This window comes from Anomalospiza imberbis, chromosome 17, assembly GCF_031753505.1.
Source record: "Anomalospiza imberbis isolate Cuckoo-Finch-1a 21T00152 chromosome 17, ASM3175350v1, whole genome shotgun sequence".
NCBI classification, from domain to species: domain Eukaryota; kingdom Metazoa; phylum Chordata; class Aves; order Passeriformes; family Viduidae; genus Anomalospiza; species Anomalospiza imberbis.
The window spans coordinates 10,000,001-10,014,691 of record NC_089697.1 but is presented as its reverse complement, the minus strand read 5'-3'; the positions used below and the strand labels follow the sequence as shown (position 1 = coordinate 10,014,691).

Genomic DNA, 14,691 nt, shown 5'->3' with positions numbered 1-14,691 from the left:
ACAGGCTCGGTGTCACCGAGCCCGCGAGGGGCAGCGGCACACGCTCGGTGACACCGAGCCCGCGAGGGGCAGCGGCACGGGCTCGGTGTCACCGAGCCCGCGAGGGGCAGCGGCACACGCTCGGTGTCACCGAGCCCGTGAGGGGCAGCGGCACACGCTCGGTGTCACCGAGCCGCCCTCAGCCCCAGCCCGCGCGCTCCCCTCAGCCGCGGCAGCGCGGGAAGCCGAGCGCGCGCGCTCCCGCCCCGCCCCGCCCCGCGCGGCCCCGCCCCGCCCCGCGGCGCACGTGGCACCCTCGCCCGCGCTGGTCACGTGACGCGGGCCCCGGGTGTTCCCCCTCCGCCCCTCCCCGTCTGACCCCATCTCTCCCGTCTGGTCAATAGCGCGCGGCGCATGCGCGGTACCGCATCACGCCCCCCTCTGCCTCCCCCCGGCCCGTCTCCCTCCGCCCTATATAAGGCGCGCGCGGCGGGGTCCCGGCTCCGCAGTGCGCGTGGGCGGCGCGGCGGCTCCGCGCGGCTCTGGGACCCCCCCTCCCCTCCCCTTCCCCGGCTCCGCCGCCGCCGCCGCCATGAGCTCGGGGACCCCCTACATCGGCAGCAAGATCAGCCTGATCTCCAAGGCGCAGATCCGCTATGAGGGCATCCTCTACACCATCGACACCGAGAACTCCACCGTGGCGCTGGCCAAGGGTGAGGCGGGGCCCTGTGGGGGGCGCGGGCGGGCCTAGGCCGGCGCTGGCTGAGGGGACGCGGCGGGGGCCGCCGTGCCGTGAACAATGAGCGCGCCCGGGGCCCGCCCGCCCCGCGGGACTGCGGCGGGGCTGGAGCCCCGGGTCCGGAGCGCTGCTGCTCTCCGTGAGTCAGCACTGACAGGGGCCGCGCTGGAGGGGCGGGCAGGGCCCGGCATGCTGAGCAGCCCCCGGCTCTCCCCGGGAGTTCCCGGGGAGAAGCGCTGCCGGCAGCGCCGGCTCCCCTTGCCGTTGTCAGAAGCGGGGAGATGACGCTCGGCATGGCCGTGCGTGGCTCGGTTCCCCTCGCTCGGCTGTGCCCGGCTGTGTGTCGGTGTTCGGCTCGAGGCGGGCCCCAGGCCGGCGCTGAGGAAAACAGTTGCTGTTGTTGTGTCTTTGTTCCTTCCGTGATCGATAACTGGACTCTGCTCAGGTGAGGCGGGTGGGAGCTGCTGCACAGAGCGCTGTGGGCCACCTGCACGTGGGTCTGGCTCGCCGACCTTGCTGGCTCCTCAACGAGGCTTTACATTTTGTTCCCCTGTAAAAATGCCGATCATTATCTTTGAAACAGTGTCATTTGAGTTCAGTTGTCACCTCTGCTGGGAACTCCTGTATTTCATCTCGGTAAAACCTGTCCTGTCTTGTTTAGTCCCTCAAACGTGAACTTATTCCTGTACTGCTTTTCAAGTCCAGCTTGGCTACTTCAGCTAATGTGCATCGGCGTTTCTTTCCCTGAGTTTTGTCCTTCCTTGTTCTGGGAAGTTCACACGTTCTTCATTGCCTGCAGCCAGCCATCAGGGCTGTCCACAAAACAAACACCTTTTGTTTTGAAAGGCTGTTTGCTGGCAAGAGGCACTGACTTGCCAGATTCACAACTACCCGCAAGGCAGCCTGTGCCCCAGTGTTTACCCAGCATAAAGATGTTTATGTGATGCTGGACATTATTTGACACCCATTAGAGTGTTTTCTGAAATTAAAAATGCGAGTTTTCTCAAATTCCCCTTTTCTCTAAGAATGTAGCCGTTTATTTAAAGGCACAAGTGGAGCTGTTTTTGTTAGTGCTTGGCACAACGTACTTGAGAGGTTGCTGGAAGGATGCAGTTCCTTTCCTGTAGGTGCAGGAAGGTCTTCTTGACCCAACAGCAAGTAGAAATGGTTCCTTAAGTAGTCCTGCCTTACACATAGCAGTTGTTACTTCAGAGCTGGTGTGTTTCAAAGGCATGTGTGATTAAAGTGCTTTGTGGTGGAGTAAGTATATGCTCTGGATAAGATTTCTGGCAGCTCTTGTATTTATTGGTCTCTCAGTGTTCAGTTTTGATGAACTGGAATGCCTAAGAAGTGGTTGTAGATGTAGATGGGGAATACATTTTTCCCCACATAAAGAGTTGCTCTATAAACTTTACATCACAAACCCTGCTTTACATTGTAGCTCAGAGAGGTTTTTCAAATGTAGGGACTTTATAGCAAAGCAAAATTAGTGTCAGAATTACAAATGTAGCAACAATGTTGAAGTCAGGCAGTATCAACCCCATGTGTGATATCAGTGGTTTAAAACACTTGAAATGTGTTAGAAGGCATTAGAAGGGCCATGAATTACTGACATGCTGTTGAAGTTGTCCAGACCAGGTAAATTGTTGTTAAACCCCGGATGCCACTGTTTAAACACTTCCATGTGCAATGCAAGTGCCATTCTCTTTAGTTCTATCATTCATAAAGAGAAATTAAAGTTGAAAGAGACCTCAGGAAGAAATCTGGTTCAGCCTCTCACTTGAAGCCAGGCTGACTTCAATTGATTTATATTTGTTAAACCTCAATACATGCACAGAATCTTAAATGCTGGAGATTCCATGGGCATAATTAATCCCTACAAGAAAGTTGTCTGATTTGTTAGAGGCTAAACTTAAATTGCAAACAGAGGAAGTTTAAGCCCACTGCTGTTCTGTCAGGAACTTACTCCCCCTTAAGTAGAAGTCTGAAGAAATTGGAGTTTTTGAACAAAAAATATCCATGGAAGTTCTGCTTTCTAGTCAGTCTTGCTGTGCTTCCTGCCCCTTCAGAGCTTAAGCTCAACAGCCCTACACGAGTAGGAGCTGTGTTGTGGGATTGATTTCCTGTTCATCTGTAAGCAATAGTCAGTAACTTCTTGGGAGATAGCCCTTCCCACCTCCACAGGAACTTTAAGCTGCTCTTTGTGCTGTGCCAGAAACAGTTAAACACCTCAGGTGCAGGGACAGGCAAGCTCAACTCCTACAGCCGTGTTTTGTCTACCACAAGGACTTGGCTTTCCCAACTTTTTTGTTGGAAACCTTGGGACCAGCCAACTGAGAGGCTGCCTGGGCAGCTTTGGGCTTTGCAGGTCATGTGTTTGTCCATGTGGAAGTTGATGGGCTGGTCATGGTGGTTTCCAAGTTAGCTGTGGAATCCTGCAGGAGTCCTGGATACCTTTAGTACATCTCGCCATGAGCTGTAATAATCTAATTTTGAACAGAGAGATCAGTGGTACAGTTCATGTCCAAAAGGCTACAAGCATTGCTTTCAGCTTATAATCTGCTTCTGGTTGACTGGGTTACAGCAGTAATATGATCAAACAGCAGCTGGAGATCTAAAATAACTTGGAGAGGCTATTTACCCCAGGAACTCATGGAAGATGGCCATTGAAAGGAAGTGACTGACAGCTTGTCCTTGTACCAGCACCCCTTCCTGTTGGGTGCAAACTGAGGTGCTGAGCAGTGTGATAGGGACATTACGGCATTCACCTGCTCCTTGGGAGCTCGCTTGTTTGTTAACAGGGGTGAAGGCCCTTTGTGGCACTAAGTGCTGCCTGGTGTGAGGTGAGCCACCTGCATACACCCTGGAACAGGGCTCTTGACTATCCCTGGCTACAACTGCCAACACTCCTCGTAAGTTAGAAGCAGCATGGTGTGCCCAGGATGCTCAGTGCATCCATTTCTGGTGCTCTTTTTCCTGGGAGGATGTGGTGCCCCCATCTGTGTGACAGGAAGAGTGGCTTGTCCTGGTGGAGGTGTTCCAGTACTTCCATGATAACCTGTTAGGAGCAATTGAGGGAGCTCCAATACAGAGTTCTTCCATTGGCAGAAAATGTGCATCACGTGAACTGGGAGTGCCTCTCAAAGACAGAAAGCAGCCACACCAGTGAACTCGGGAGTTTCTGTAACTTGTGGCTGAAATTTCAACCTTTTACCTGTCAGTGCCTGATGTAACTGTGCTATCTGTTTTCCTGAGCCAATAATCCAGCCTGACCTCTTCTTCCTTAATGGCTCAAATTAATTTATGCTTCTACTTAGTAGTTGCCACAGTTGGCTAAAGTCTTTCTTTTCCTACTCTAATGTGTGACATTGCTGGTTAGTGTCTGTTCAAGTATTCTGGTAGCTGGCACTCCGTAAAGCCTCCCTAAGCACTGAGATCTTAGATTTATCACTGATGGCTTGCTTTGTAGTCACATTAATCATAAAAACAGCGACACTGGAGTAGAGAGGGAATGTTAATAGGAAGTTTTTATCATTGATAAAACTGCCTCTATCTGCATAATAAATGTATGAAACCAAAAGTGCAGATTTGAGCGCTAAAGCCATCTAAGATTTCCCCCTGCTGCTTCAGGGGGCCTCCCCTGTGGTCTGGTGCAGTTGTCTGGAGCTGAATGCCTGCATGGGACAGCTGCTGGGGAGGGAAGGCGAGTACAGCACTGTGGGGAAGTCCTTGGGTTTGGAGTAGGATTCTTCACTCCAGCTGGTCTATGGTCTTTACCTTCACAGCTTGATGTAAACAAAACTGTTTACACAGGCTGCTGAAAAAGTTGGCATTTGAGGGAGCAGATGTGTGTGAGAAGGAGATTGAGGGTTCTGAAAGTAGCTGTTATTGTTGTTGTTACAAATGGCAAGTGTTGAAGGAGTACTTTTTAATTGCATGAATCTGAGCTTGCCCAATGCTGCAGTGGCAGTACTGCACTAATGTCACCGTTTCCATGCTCCAGTGCGATCCTTTGGGACCGAGGACCGGCCCACAGACAGACCGGCTCCTCCCAGAGAAGAAATCTATGAGTACATTATTTTTCGAGGAAGTGACATCAAAGACATCACTGTCTGTGAACCTCCAAAAGCTCAGCATACTCTGCCACAAGATCCTGCCATTGTCCAAGTAAGTTAGTCTGAAGTGTTGGTAAAAAGCTGAGATAAAAAAGTGTTGGTAAAAGCACCAAAACATTGCTGTTGAAGGACTACATTTTGGTAAAAACTTGTAGAAATGAAGGCAAGTCAGTGTCTCCAGGAATCTTCAGATTATTTAAAGCATCCTGAATTTTGTTGTAATGTTTAAAGTAGCAGCAGCATTAAGACTTCAGTCAACAAAAGCCAGAGCTAGCTGAGAATGCAGGAAAATCATAAAGAGGTAAACTAACCCTTCTCAGAATTTACTTAAGCTTTAGTAAGGCTGTACATGAAGAATCACTGCCAAAGCAAGTTGACTATTGGACACTGTAAATGGAAATGTACTTTGTCTTGTTACAGTCTTCACTGGGCTCTGCCTCTACATCATCCTTTCAGCCACATGTGCCTTACAGCCCGTTTAGAGGTATGCCACCTTACAGCCAGCTTGCTGCCAGCTCTTTGCTTAGCCAGCAGTATGCAGCTTCCTTAGGTTTAGGTAAGTACAAACTTTACTTGCTAGAATAAAGGGATGGCCTTGTATGCAGCTGCTGTGAAAGCATATAACAGTAACTAACACCAAATTCCTTGCCGAGTGTCAGACTGCAAGGAGCAGTGAATAAGCAGCTCACAACTTTGTGCAATGGTTTTACTGCAAGGAGGTCTATGTTTCACTTGCATGTGCACACATGCACATGAAAGAAACAAACTAAATAGCTGAAGTTTCTTTCTGAAATCAATGGGAATACCTGACATCTGAAGCCAGTTTATTTCTAACCTAACACACCTCACATCACTTGTAAAAAGAACTTGTATTTCCAGAGAGGACTGTAAAAAGCTGCTCTAATGCTGTTCTAGAGAATCTTGTATCTCTTTCCAAGTCCTTCAGATGTTTCACTACCTTGTATCTTATCCATGTATCTCTGCTCTCTCTTCTTCCCTCTATCTCTTTAGAGAAATTGGTAAGCCCTCCAGCATCAGCAGCTGCTTCCAGCCCTAGTTCTTCTCCGTCTCCACAACCTGTTTCAGAGCCTGACATGTCTTCAGAGCCCCATCAGCTCTCTTCCAAGGGTAACAGCAGTTTGAGGACTCCAAATATTTGGAAGAACTGCATGGCACTTGCAAATACTCTGTTCTTGTTAACCCCTCCTAGAATGATAGTGCTTATATGGGTAATGCCAGTAGAACTAGTTTGTTCTCAGCTTTTTTTTTTGCCTTTCATTACGTGAAGTATGATTCTTCCTGTCCTAGAAGTATCAATTAGAGAGACAGGAGAAAGGAAAAGTCCAGGACAGTGGATCCTCTTGTGTAAGTATCAGGAGAAGGGTGAAGTTTAGAGATGCTAATGTGCTGCATCCTGTCCAGGAACATGTGTTACCACAGGGTTTGGGTGAGGAATTGGTCAGCCTTTCCTGGAAAAAGAAACACACTGCTTAAATTGTGGGTGGCCTTGCGATTGGAGACTTAGGCTGATGAAAAATTCAGTTGTATTTTCTGTAATCGAGGAAACATCAGGGTAGATTTCATGCATGATGGGGCATTGTACCTTGTCCAGACTCTCAGTTAGTAAAGCATGACTAACAGTAAGCAATTCCTGAGTAGCAGAGTTAACATGGATCTGGGTGCTTGCTTCTATGTGTAAAACATTTAGAGAAGGTTGAGTTGAGATACCAGACTGACCTTCCTCAGAGCAGGGTGTCTAGGTGCAGCCTGCATTTAAACATGATAATTATTTTCATCTGGTTTTAGCTTAAGCATGTATGCTTGTGTTGGCATGAAGCTTTTTACTTACTCTCTGCTTTTGGCCATCTGTCTGTACATAGTTTCTCAATACTCTGGCTAAACTTTGAAACTTTCTCATGTTAAACTTGCACATCAGCTTTGTCCTGCTCAGTAATCCTGAGGATATGTCTGTCTTCCTTGCAAGTTTTCCAGGTGTACATTAACTAGGAACCTGCATGATGTAACCTACTGGGTATATCTCATGTTGGACTTGGGTGACCCAGAAGTGTCAGTGGCTTGGTTTGTGTGAACTCTTCAGCTTTTCACTTTTCTTGCTCTCTTAATATATTCAGTTAAAGTTTGCTTCCAAGCAGTTCTTATGCATAACTACATGAACCTGTAGTACTCCAAACCTTCTAATTAAACCTAGAATGCAGTGTTTCTTCTGAGTACTGAAGACTGTCACTTTTTAATATAATTGGTGTAAGGTATACCAAACCATGAAAAGTATTTACATGTTTTGTAGTGTGAATAAATAAGCCTGGATGGAAGAGCAACAGAAGTCTTGGTAACACTTTGGCCTTGACCAAGAAGGAATTTAAAAGGGTAACTTTGAGATCCTGGTCTGGTTTCAGGTTTTATTTGTCTGAAAGCTCTAACAATAAGCAATGAAGTTGAAGGACTTCTAAAAGCGGCTTACAAAAGGGGATATAGCTGAGGTGCTTAAGCTTTTGCTGCAAAACCTTTCTGACAAAGTGGGGTAACTTTCTTGAATGGTTTCAAAATGGTGAATTTTTGTTTCAGATTTAAAGTTATCATGTAAAGTAAAATCCTGCATAACGTAGAAATTAGATTTTGGTATAAACTGTCTGAGCGACTGACTTGGCTTGGTTGTTTAATGTTTGTCTAACTTTATTTAAGAAATATATGGGTATATTTCCTGAAACTGAGGCTCTGGATGTGAGAGCCGTGACTTGTATGGCAGTGATGCCTTACCTGGTGCCACTTAAACTTAACCTGTAAAGATGCACACTCAAGGCTTTGAGTCATTCTTGACCAAACGGTTTCTCCCTAGAAGTGGGCAGGGTTTGAATGGTGTTGGCACATTTTCTGAGAGGCACTTAGTCATTGGGATTTTTTCCAGGTGCTGGCTTTCCTTCTGTTCACCCAGTCCGCAAAAGCCCCATGGTAGAGCAGGCTGTCCAGACTGGCCCAGTTGACAGCATGAATTCCCAAAAGCTGCCCCCAGTGAAGGTGACTCCGGGGATTCCGCGCAGCGCCCGGCAGGTCCCGCAGGCCACCAGCAAAGCGAGCGGTACGTACGCGCCGCTTCAGCCCTGGGCGCTGGGCTGGAGCAGCCTTCCGAGGTGCACTGCATCACTGAGCTCCTTGGGGATTGTTCTTGTGCTCCTTTAAAGTTTATCCTTCTTGTTCAGTAGATACAGTTCAGGCAGCACCTGTGCAAACCCAAGGACAGGTGAATGATGAAAACAGAAGACCTCAAAGGAGAAGATCGGGTAGGTTAAGCTGATGCTAAACAGTCTCAACAGCCTTGAAGGCAAGTGGTGTTAACTTCAGTGAAGGATTAACTGACAGAAGACTGGGAGAAAGCTTTGGGCATCCAGAGATGTTTCCCTAACAAAACAGCTTCTGGAGTCGCAGAAGTTCAGAACATTCCAGGGACAGAGTTCTAGCGCCTTTTCTAGAAAGTTGAAGGTATGTCGTAAAAATCAATGCTGTGACTTGGCAGCAGCAACTGGATTTCTCTGAAACCTCAAGTATATTTACTGGGAGAGGCAGCCTGTTTGAGACTTTCCAGGGTTTTTATAACAGAGGGGAGCTATGGAACACTCACCTCCATAGAGCAGAATTCTTATTTCAAAGAGGCAGTACAAGCATGGGCCAGAAGAAAGTGAAATTCAAAGAGGTTTCTGCCCAAGTAAAATGAGAAAGGACAGGAAGCAACACTTCAGACTCTCAGGTCTTCAAATTGATTAGTATGTAGAATGGGTTCTAGCTTTTCCAAGAAGGAGTGGATAGCATCTCAGTCAGAAACCAGAAACTAGACAGAGTACCAGCTCCTTTGGTGGGCAGATGAGTCTTTTGCTGGATTTTCTTACACCTCCTCTTTGCCATCACAGTGGGTTTTAGGCTAATTACAGTGCTGTGTTTGCAGGTGAAGAGTAGACAGATAATTTTCCCCACCTCCCTCAGCTTTTCTTGCTGCAGTGCTTGTTCTGACTTCCTCTCTGCACACTGGAAGGGAAGTTGGGTGCACTGTCTTAGTGGTAAGACTAACATCCAGGAATGCTGCTCAGAAAGTTAAAGTGTTGCTGTAATGTGTCTTCTACAGCCAAAATCAGAAGTTGCTTTCAAAGAGGTGTGGCCTAACCACAGGACTGGAAGCCAGAAACTCCTGAGTTCTATCCCTGGTTTCCTCTGGTCTTGAGCAAGTCATGTAACCTCCCTGTGCGTTACCAAGTGTTTAAACTCTCCTGCTTTCAGGAAACAGGAGAACCAGAAACCGTTCTAGAGGACAAAACAGACCAACTACTGTGAAGGAAAATACAATAAAGTTTGAAGGTGACTTTGACTTTGAAAGTGCAAATGCACAATTCAACAGAGAGGAGCTTGATAAAGAATTCAAGAAGAAACTAAACTTTAAAGGTTTGTGCCTTCATTAAATGTGAATTGCTGAGCTAGTAGTAAACACTGCATAGACAAACTGGTTATGAGAAACTGCATGATTACCGCTCAAATCTTGTTTGAGGGAGCAAGAGAACAGATGGCTCTGCAGTGTGTGCCTCAAGGAAGTGTAATGCATTTCATTATCTTCAGATGACAAAGCAGAGACGGGGGAAGAAAAAGGGGACCCTGGAGTGGCAACCCAAAACAATGATGGTAACACAGAGGAGGACCTGCTGGGGCCCAACTGCTATTATGATAAATCCAAGTCTTTCTTTGACAACATTTCTTCAGAACTGAAATCTAGGTGAGTGTTGTTTAAAAGCTTGGTTTTTAAATGGAATTTTAGGCATAAAATTTCAGACAATCTATGTGACATGGTTTTATTATTTAAAAATTTTAGAATAGACTTTAGACAGGGAATATTGCCATGCATTTGGTGGCTCACAAGTGAAGTGAACCAAGCTTCATGCAGTGAGATCAAACAAAAAGCATTTCAGCTGATATGATACACTTGCCTAAACTACGATAGAGGAGTTGCCATTTCTGTTTCCCAGTACTGACTTTGAACCCATTGATCTTAAACAAATTCCTTATCTGGCTTGTGGGAGAGGAGGCATCAGGGTCATGCTGTACTGAAGGTGCAGCTGGCAGACAGGAGTGAGCTAAGCCTGGAGGTGGGGCAGAGAGGTCAGCTCTGGCTGTGGAAATGCATTAGGTTAAATGCTGGGAATATGGAGGGAAAGCTTCAGCTTTCACTGCCACCAGTGATGTTATCAAGTGCCTGGAGAAGTGAGACATCCCTTCAGTGTCAGCATGAGGGACATGCTCTGTGGTGTGGCTTCAGAGGGGTTGGGTTAGAGCAGGTACACTGCAGCTGCTGCTTGTTGCAGTGCAGCTCAACAAAATCAGGGGTTAGAGGCTCCCTCTCTAAGTGAGCTGGTGGTTCTTTAATGTTTGTGTTCAAGCTGAGCTCAGTCTTGTTCAGTTCCAGGCGCACCACGTGGGCTGAGGAAAGGAAGCTCAATACAGAGACGTTCGGAGTGTCTGGACGGTTCCTTCGTGGCCGCAGCTTTCGAGGTGGATTTCGAGGTGGAAGGGGGAGTGGAGCAGCAAGGAGAAACCAAACCACTCACAGAGCTGGTACTGGCAGAGTGTAACTTCAGAGGCAAGTGCTCTAGCAAGAGTAAATACTCTCTCTGAGCCAGGTTTGTCTCTTACTGTCTGCAGCCTGTTTTGCCCTCCAGTCTCATGGATATAAAGACTTTTTCCTTATTGGATCTGATTGATATTTCTAAAGGGTAGAAGGAGATAAGAGTGGTCTAACATGTTGATTTCTTGTTCTCACCCTGTCTGAGAAAAGGCTCAGCTCAAGCAAGCAGCTTTTGGTTTCTAACTAAGCATTTCAGCTGATAACAGGGGTGTGAGCTTTGCTATTTTTCTTCTTGGGAGAAGAACCCCATAATATCAAATCTAATTCTACCTTTTTTCTGAATAGGTTCAAACATCTCTCCTGAGAGGATGAAACTGTATATAGAAAGAAAACAACCAACTGCTGCACTAACGTGGGAAAATGGTTCATATTGTTTACTGTCTCAGCTCAAGTGACAGAATTTCATGTACTACTGCTTATACTTTGGACTTACTTTGGACCAGCCACTGTCTGCTGGAATTTTTTGGAAGCGGGAATGTGTTCAGGGGTACCTTCTTCAGGGTGTCTTTTCTTTTTGTTTGTGTTTTTCAAGTGCAGACTAACTTACACAGTTCTTTCTGGGTCTCTCAAGGCTGCTATAGTCTAAGCTCAAAGTCAGACTCCTTTTCTGAACCCTGGAGAAGAGAAATCATGCTGTTTCAACACGGAACCAAAGCTCACTTGAAATAAACCAGCTATCATTTGTTTGTTCTGAGTAACCAAATGGATCCTTTGGTGCTGCTGGTCTCACGGATCTTGGCAGCAGGTGTGAAGTAGCACTTGGTATCTGGAGAAATGGATTCCTGGTGCTGAGGAGTTGTGTATATTGTCACTTGGGAATTCTGGAGTGTTGATCATGTAGTAGTGTTTCTGACTGTTCAGCTGTTTGTGGGCTGCTGCTGGGCTGGAGGTAACACAGGACCGTGGCTCTGCCTTGAGCTGAAAGGTGCTGGGAGGGCCTGGGGCTTGGAGCTCCTGGCTGGAGTGTGGGGACACCATGTGGGATGGGAGCAGTGACTGTCCCCACTCATGTGCAGAGTTTTTGGCAGTAGTGACTGTCTGGGAAGGAGACCTGAAGCTCTGACTTGTTTGCCTCGGTTTGTACCTCGCTGGAGGCAGCACCAAATGCAAACAGTTCTCTGTACTCTGTAGACTGTGGTGGAACTCTTTGGAATGTTTTCATTCAACTAGGGATGGGAGACCATATAATGAAGCTTAACAGATGGGCATGTTTAATTTCTTTCCTCTATACCCCCATACTGTAAATAGTTTAGTTGTTTTTCTTTTGTTTTTAAAAATATGTATGTGGGGAGAGGGCTGGGAGGGAGGGGTTACCTTTGTTTGCATGAAATAAGTGGGTTAAATTGCTATAGGCATGTGTCCCGTTTTTGGTTGGTAGGGAATTTTGTTGAAAAAGCACCTTGATGACTGAACCCCTTACATAGCTCAAGTTTTTTTAGTTATGCATTGACCTAGGTTACTGTAAAAGCTTGGATTTATTTTTGTAGGACTTTATTGCTGAGAATTAGAACATAGCAGTGGGGCTGCTCTTTGGAGTAATGTAAATTGTAATTATAATAAACATGTAAATGTTTAATGTTTTTCTTCACCTCTGTTCTGTACATAGCTCCATAACATCACTCCCTATTCCTCCTCTGCCACCTGTCCTTGCAGGGCTCCCATCCAAGCTGGAGAAAACCTGGCTGCAGAGCTCTGGCAAACCTGGAAGTGTTACACGGTATTGGGAAAAGGCTGAAACACCCAAATCCAGGCACTGCACATTGTACTGTTGCCCTGGTTCCCATGCTGGGACTCAGCCTAATGAGGGTCATGTTACTCCAGCCTCGCAGAGGGAGGCCCTGGGCTGGTGGGGTTCTCCAGGAGCCACCTCTGAGCCGGGGTGTGCTGAAACTGCTCACTCAGAGCTACTCTGCCTCTAATTTTGCTGCTAGCAAAGCAGCCACTGTGGCTCTAAGTGTGGAGATGGAATTGCACTGCCCTGGCAGAGGATGGGAGGAGAAATCCTCACTGCTCCTGTGTAATCACCATTATTTATATGCAGCTGTGCCTTTTCAATTGAGTGGGATCAATTCCCTTTCCACAGTAAAGCAGCTCCCAGCTTAAACACATCCTTGACACTGCTGAAGTTTGCGTCCCACCTCTGAGCCAAGTGCTGGCCTGGCTCCTGCTGTCCAGGAGCAGAGGGGACTGGTAGCTGTGGCAAACCTGAGGGCTTGTTCCCTGTGAGCCCTTCTTCCCCAGGAGCACTGCAGGCTCAGCTGCAGCCCTGTCAGCTTCCCTATGGAAAAGTCCCAGTGTGTGGGAACAATTGTAGTGACTTGAGCAGGGAACCAAGTGCAGCTTTTTTGACTTCAACGTTCCAGCCCAAGGGCTGATAAATTAAATGACCTGGTGTTCCAGGACCATGCTTCCTCTGGCTCATGTGGTCTAATGTGTCCCTGAGCAGCAGCAGCACTGCTGCTTCCCTGTCCTTGACTCCTGTGGGATCCTCTGCCCACACTTTGCTGGGCAGCATTTCCCTGTAAACAGCTCCTGGCTGTGTGAGAGCCCAGCACTGTGAGCTCTGCTGCCTGGAGCATCCCTGCCCTGGAGCCCCCCAATGTCCTGGGCAGGGGCTTGAGTACCAGAGCTGCCTCTTGCAGGCTTCTGGGCCACATTCAATCCTTGCTGTGTCTGCTGCCACCCCAGTCCTGCTCTGACCCTGTCACACCCTCTCTGGGTGTGCAAGAGCAGACTGAAGAGCTGCTTCAAAGGGCAGTTTGGTTCTAACCACTTGGTGGATACAAATGGGGAAACTTTTACAGTAAAGGAGCACCTGTTCTTATTTCTTCAAGTACTGAGACTTGAGAGTATGAGCTTTGTTGGGGAGAGGCCTGAGGCTCCTCTGAAATGAGGAAACAGCTCAAACCAGCTCCTGGGGTAAGAGGTAGAGAAGAAGCAGGTGAGGGCAAATATCAGAGGAGAAAGTGGAGGAGCTACAACTCTGTTGCCTGTAACACTTGCTATAGTTACTGTTTTGCTCTTGGTGCATATATCTCTCCCAGGAACCACACCAGCACCACCTTACTGTGAACCAGACTTGGAAGCACCAGGTCATGCACCTCTGCCCTGAGCATGTGCCTGCAGCATCACAGTCTCATGCTGACCCCCAAAACACAACCCCCATCTCCGTCCTGTCCTTCAGCAGTAACACACCTGCTGTCACAGGCTGCTGGAAGGCAGACCCAGCCTTTTCACCTTGAAAGGTGCCCATTAGGGACTAAAAAGGGACTAAAAACCCCAAGTCCATATTAAGTTATGTTAAGACCATAACACAACCCCCAAGACAGCTGCTTAAGGTAAAAAAAAAAAAGGGACATGCTGAGAGCTGAGACAGTACAGAAAAGAACCATTAAACAAAGTGAAGTGTCCAGGGAAAAAAATGCAAGCAAAGTATCTGTCCTTTAATGGGTCACTGCTGCTGTTCTGTAGCCAACCAGATCATCCTGGGTAATTAAAATCCAAGGAACAGACAGGGTTTTTTAAATAACAGCTTTAAAAAAAAATCAGTAGGTTTATTGTAGATCTCAAGAGAGCACAGTATGAGTAACTGGAATGCCTACATGTCTATACAGAATAACCCATCACTCGAATTAAAAAGCAGCTAAGCGGGTACATTTCATTCATCATGATGTTTTCTTCTGTTTTTTCTTTTCATTTTCTTCCTTTTCCTTTTCAATTTCAGCCACATACTTCTCAATTTCTTCAGGGTTTAGGATCTAAAACAGAAACATGGGTGACCCTCAGGATACCAATAAATTTAAGAGACATTCATGCAAGTGATTCTAGTTGTGCCATGGGAAGAACATTAACCGCTGTTTATCTGGAAGCAGGTACCTGCTGCAGACACAACAACATTCCTTGGCCACTAAGAATAAACTGAAGTATTTGGCAGTGCAAAATGTGAGATTAAGTTCGGGCAGATCAACAAGGACAGTATCAGAGACAAGCTCAAGGGGAGAGAAGCAAACAACAGCCTCACCTTCAGCGGCTGCTCCCGTCTCATGACTGCCAGCTCGATGTTCTTCCCACCAGACTGCACGACCTGCGTGAGGCAGAGGGAAGCTTTAGGAGCCTGGCCAGGAATTCACTCCAACAAACCTCTCTCAGGTCTCCTCAGAAGGAGAATAGATACGGATGGG

General features: G+C 47.2%; 2 protein-coding genes across 6 annotated transcripts in view; one reads left to right on the top strand and one right to left on the bottom strand.

Annotated features, from left to right (window-relative positions):
• Positions 1-476: 476 nt before the first annotated feature.
• Positions 477-12,086, top strand: LSM14B (LSM family member 14B). Of its 5 annotated transcripts, none has more exons than XM_068207961.1 (10): positions 477-692; positions 4,722-4,885; positions 5,254-5,389; positions 5,845-5,961; positions 7,757-7,927; positions 8,049-8,129; positions 9,118-9,279; positions 9,451-9,604; positions 10,286-10,505; positions 10,796-12,086. In XM_068207961.1, the coding sequence occupies exons 1-9, from the start codon at positions 572-574 to the stop codon at positions 10,455-10,457; spliced, it is 1,278 nt and encodes a 425-aa protein (XP_068064062.1). In that variant the 5' UTR covers positions 477-571; the 3' UTR covers positions 10,458-10,505; positions 10,796-12,086. The 5 variants fall into 5 exon arrangements, with proteins under 5 accessions (XP_068064062.1, XP_068064063.1, XP_068064061.1 ...); XM_068207962.1 differs by having other exon boundaries at positions 482-692; positions 8,052-8,129; positions 10,286-10,465; XM_068207960.1 differs by having other exon boundaries at positions 482-692; positions 10,286-10,465.
• A 1,957-nt stretch (positions 12,087-14,043) lies between these two features.
• Positions 14,044-14,691, bottom strand: part of PSMA7 (proteasome 20S subunit alpha 7) — a 5,528-nt gene continuing 4,880 nt past the window's right edge. The window contains exons 6-7 of the mRNA XM_068207965.1: positions 14,532-14,594; positions 14,044-14,268 (exon numbers count right to left, since the gene is read on the bottom strand). Of these exons, the coding sequence (XP_068064066.1) occupies positions 14,176-14,268; positions 14,532-14,594 (156 nt within the window). The 3' untranslated portion in view covers positions 14,044-14,175. The remainder of the gene's footprint in view (positions 14,269-14,531; positions 14,595-14,691) is intronic.

What these genes read in the sequence shown, in the direction of transcription:
- LSM14B (XM_068207961.1), top strand. Translation starts at nt 572, where the DNA reads ATGAGCTCGGGGACCCCCTACATCGGCAGCAAGATCAGCCTGATCTCC. An exon ending in CCATCAGCTCTCTTCCAAGG is followed by an intron (nt 5,962 to 7,756) that starts GTAACAGCAGTT and finishes GATTTTTTCCAG; the next exon opens with GTGCTGGCTTTCCTTCTGTT. An exon ending in GAAGAAACTAAACTTTAAAG is followed by an intron (nt 9,280 to 9,450) that starts GTTTGTGCCTTC and finishes CATTATCTTCAG; the next exon opens with ATGACAAAGCAGAGACGGGG.